The 4627-nt window shown below is 42.5% G+C and overlaps 1 protein-coding gene across 1 annotated transcript in view; it reads right to left on the reverse strand.

Annotated features, from left to right (window-relative positions):
- Positions 1-2659, reverse strand: part of rgs12b (regulator of G protein signaling 12b) — a 43949-nt gene extending 41290 nt beyond the window's left edge. Inside the window, exons 1-2 of the mRNA XM_023419280.2 lie at positions 2542-2659; positions 27-1356 (exon numbers count right to left, since the gene is read on the reverse strand). Of these exons, the coding sequence (XP_023275048.2) occupies positions 27-1112 (1086 nt within the window). The 5' untranslated portion in view covers positions 1113-1356; positions 2542-2659. The remainder of the gene's footprint in view (positions 1-26; positions 1357-2541) is intronic.
- Positions 2660-4627: the final 1968 nt, after the last annotated feature.

The following is a 4627-nucleotide window of genomic DNA, read 5'->3' on the forward strand; positions in this document are numbered from 1 at the left end:
ATGGGTAACAAAACATTCAGTCGCACCTTCATCAGGACCAATGAATGAATCTTTTGCTCTGCCCTGAGGCGTCTCATGCTGCCTCTGATGGCTTGCAGGCTGTCATTCTCCAAGCTTGTCCCAGTGGAGGCCAGCTCGATGGAGCCAAGATACCCAACAATCATGCCCACATTGAGGATGCCTTCGCCAGGCTCTAGGCCCAAATCGCCCCCATCTCCTACATCCACATCCTGCTCTTCGTGGGGGTGAAGGTGGAGATGACGGAAGTCTGAGTCCAGGAAGACTGAATCGTCATTCAGAACTTGGGCCATCTCCTCCTCAGAGAGCAGGTTGGGATTGCTCTGGGAGTGGGAAGAGTTTCGATATGGAGGGAACTCTGGATCAGACAGCGGTCGAGGCTTTGATGATGAGCTAACCACAGGCCTCTCCTTGTCCGAGCTGCTGGAGGAGTGGCTGGAGTTCTCAAAGATCATGTTAAAAATTCCTCCAGACTGCAGCTCTGCCACCACCTTCTCTGCCCTGTTGATTCCCAGCTGCTTAGAATCCATTTTGGGTTTGTACCAACCCCCACGAGCTCCACAGCCTGACCTGCTGTTATTGTTGTTGTTAACACTGTTGTCATAGAAACCATCCAACTCATCATCACTAGAGCATGAGTCCAGGTAAGATGCTGCTATTGTATTGCTGCTGTGATGGCGACTTCCAGCAGTGCGTTGGTGGTGATGGTGTCGCCTGTGACGTTCTCCCTCAGCAATGACTAGTTTCAAAACACCAGAGCAGCGTCCAATCAGTTTGACCACATCCTCATGTGACGCCTTGGAGACATTGATGTCATTGACGGAGAGGATGTAGTCTCCTGAACGTAATCCCACATAGTCCGCAGGGCTCCCTTTCAGGATGCAACTGAGGACACATGGGCTTTGGCCTGACAGTGTAAAGCCATACCCTGTTCTCCCTCTTGCCACCTCCACAGCACGGATACGGCCCTGTTGGATGGAGGAGGAGGCAGGGGGAGGCTGGGGCAAGTTCAGCCCACTTCCACCACATGTGCGCCTCTTGGATGATGTATCTGCTTGCCTGAACATTGTGCCAGGGAACTTTCTTTTGTCCATTGATTCAATAAGTTTCAATTAGTCATTATATGTCCCTAGGTTCTGCTCAAGCAGGAACATAGGGCATATCCAGTGTCTGTCTTCTTGTCAAACAGCGCTGCTGTTAAGTTGCTAAGAAAAAATGAGTAACAGCTCTAAATGCAGCAGGGGAGTGAGAGTTTGGCCTCAGTTCTGGCACAGTCTTGCGAGCCCTCCCATCCTGGTGTCACTCGCTCTTCCAGTTTCCAGTTCACAGGCAAGTTACCTGCAGCACAACAGAACAGAACCAAGTCAGTCGTGAGGGCTTCTGCCTCCTTAACATTTTCTTTTTTGTCACTACCAGAACCTCATACTTCTGTTTCATATGTAGCTCAAACTGTCTGGCCTGTGTGGTGGAGTAACAACTCATTATGTTTGAAAAATCCAAAGTGTTTAATAAAACTGTTGTTGTACTATCACTAAGCGCAGTATTGATTACTAAAGCATATTAATGGGAAGGGACTCTACATACAGCCACACCTGAGCAGGGCGGAGTCAGTGCAGCTCTGTCCAATGGGAAATATGCTTTCTGACCAAAGGCGTTTTAACACCTGGAAGGCATGCAGGTAAAATTAGACAGACCCAGCCCACAACAACCGTAACTTAGAGGTAAGTTCAGCTTTTAACTTTTAAATATGCATGGTTGCGTTTGTGCTGAACCACTATTTGTTCTTAAAAAGCCTCTGACATTCACTGAGAAAATGTAAAGAGAATGTTAACGTTAGCTGAGATTAGCTGACGCGTTACCGTTAGCTCAGTTAGCTCTGCATGCTAGCAAAGTTAGCGCTGGTTGAATGAAGTTCGCTGGTGAAAGAAATTGCCGACTGTGTTTTCTGACACTCTACATAAAGAAATGCATGCTTTTTACTGTCAATTCAAGATAGTTTGGAAAACTTTTTCTTGCCGTGACTTGCTGTTCAAAAGTGCATCCACCCTTGCTCAAATTAGAGTCCCGCCCCCCGTTTTCCACATCTTTGGAATGTCGGTCTGTAACTATGGCAACGGCGGTGTATACAGACTTTCATATCCTGTCATTGGTTTTCAGAGCTGTCACTCAGCAGCGAACAGTTGTGCGGACAAATTGACAAAAGTTAGATTGAGAAATCACAAATAAAAGTACCAACAGTAGCCGATTCCACAGGTGTCAAAACTTGGCCGACTAAGTTTGGCCATCTAAGTTTACTGATATAGTTAAAAGGGGTATTGTTGGGAGCAGAGTACATGTGTCGATTAGTCTTATACCAGCGTGCAGCAGGAAACAGCAAAAATACGACAACATCTGGCTAAAATAGGTCTGAGTTGTAAAGCAAGGATAGCTAAGTAAAAGGTGGATGCAGGTTTTTTTATTTGCCGAGAAAAATGTTTGGTCTAGCGGCTTCATTCAACAGGAAATTTAAAAAAAATGACTTACTCATCGGTGTACGACGGTGATGCTGTTCGGGCTGTTTCCATAGTTTTGTAGCTAGGGTCAGTTAGGTAAACTCAGGGACGATGGGTAAACAAAAGAAAAGGCTGCACCATCTGGCGAAGTAGCCTTAAGAGGAGGAGGAGGAGAGGAAGGGAGGTGTGTTTAGAGTGGGCAGTGGAGGGGGTGTACAGAGGGGGAGACTTCAAACAGTTGAAATAAGACAAGAAGATACATTGTAGAGTTTTCACTAACTTCATAAACAACAACAACACAAGGCAACAGGGAGCAGCCCCACTCAAAGTGCAACAATTGCTCTTCATGCCAGTCAATTAAACTAACCTACAGTACTAAAGCAAGAAATCTGCCTTCAAAAATATGTGTATGCATGTATCTTTGATTTGCAACGTTGTTATGGGAGTAACTCCAACTTTTATATCTCAATTTCAGGTTCAAACTAGAAACAGCACATCACACCTGTTGATTTATTTTTGTGTTTTTTAGTTTCTAAAGGTGATTTCAAATGTTGCAATATAGAGTTGTAATAAGGTCTATAAAAATATTTATAACATTGTTGGGACATAAGTTCATTTTCTTTCCAAAAACTAGCGCATCTAGTTTTATGTGATCATGTACATTGTATTAGTTTGTCCTGTAAATTATAAAGTGCCACTGTGTAAGTCATACGGACAACACGATAAACCCTAACAAGTTAAACCATAAGAAGTGTTTTCCATGTACAGTTGCTTAATACCTGTGCCATCATGATTTTAGCTCAGTACCTCATGAACCATATGGCAGCTGCTTAGTAATCCTGTTAATACCTTTTAATCGTGAACTTCCAATCTTAATGGGAGCTGTAAAACAAGGAGCTATGTATGTTTTCATACTGTGTAGTCCATAAAGAGAATTGCAGCCTCGCTGAGAAAAGGAAATTAATATAGTAAAATAGTAAATATGATAATTTGATCATGTAAAAGATCAGTTAGTTGCAGTTAAAAGGTTTAGGCATGAAACCTTTTCAAATATAATACATTACAACAGACCTTTCAACAAGCACATGTTGGTAAATTTTGGGCGCTCCCTCATTGGTTTCCACCCAGCTCAGCTTGACCATTTGTTGCCTCTCTGCTTCATTTGAGCTGGCTGGCCACAGCTTGTTCGATCTGGCAGAGAGGACTAGGCTGAGCGTGGCAGAACATTTTAATGGTTGTAACCTCACCGGTTGATTGTGTTAGAGATGCACAGTGAATCCTCTGTGTGCCAGGCAGTCGTGTTTATAATATCATTATCTGAAAACACATAAAACACCCTCCACTGGTTTGCCATCTAGTTGTTGGGGAAGGAAGGAAATCATGTAATTAAATCACAAAGCATAACACAAGTTTAACATCTCTAAATAATTTATTCATTTTGACAACGGACCATATGCAGTGATTAATATCTTTAAAATATTAAAATTGACCGAAATACACGCTTTCTTTTTAGAGGTAATTGTTTAAAAAAAAAAAAAAAGGATGTGGAGAATTCAGATTGAAAAAACAAAGTGAATCCTCAGTCTGCTTCTTCCATTATCAACTCTGGAGAATTACTGGATAAATCAGTTGTCACCTAACTGTATTTTATAGAAAGGGGAAGTGAGGTATTCTTTTAAAGTCAATGCTAATTGAAAGAGCAGTTGAGATTATGGGACATTGGCCATGAAAAGGTTTGAATATAGTGACTCTAAGCTTTTTCATTTGATCAAAAGCAGTGACTGTATTATCCTGCAAGTCCTTTCATTCTTCAAGTGGAAGAAAAATAAAGTCTTAAAGGGAAGCATGTTAAATCAGTTAAACATGACCTTTGTCCATGACCCCCACGCCCATCTCCCAAAACGACAAAAGATTTCTGGGTAATCGTATTACCCCCCGCAGGGATCACCACTCAGTCCTCTGCTCCTCTTATGGCTGGGGAAAATACGAAAGGACAAGCTGAAGAGAAATTTTTATCCCGTTTTAAGTATTTCCTTACACAGTATAGAGAAAAGTTTTCCGTCATCATCCTTTTCTCAGCACACAAATCTAAAATAACTTTAAAGAGACTGTTGATC

The sequence above is a fragment of the Seriola lalandi genome, unplaced genomic scaffold (assembly GCF_002814215.2).
Source record: "Seriola lalandi dorsalis isolate HSWRI2012SDOR001 ecotype SW California unplaced genomic scaffold, Sedor1 jcf7180002054596, whole genome shotgun sequence".
NCBI classification, from domain to species: Eukaryota; Metazoa; Chordata; class Actinopteri; order Carangiformes; family Carangidae; genus Seriola; species Seriola lalandi.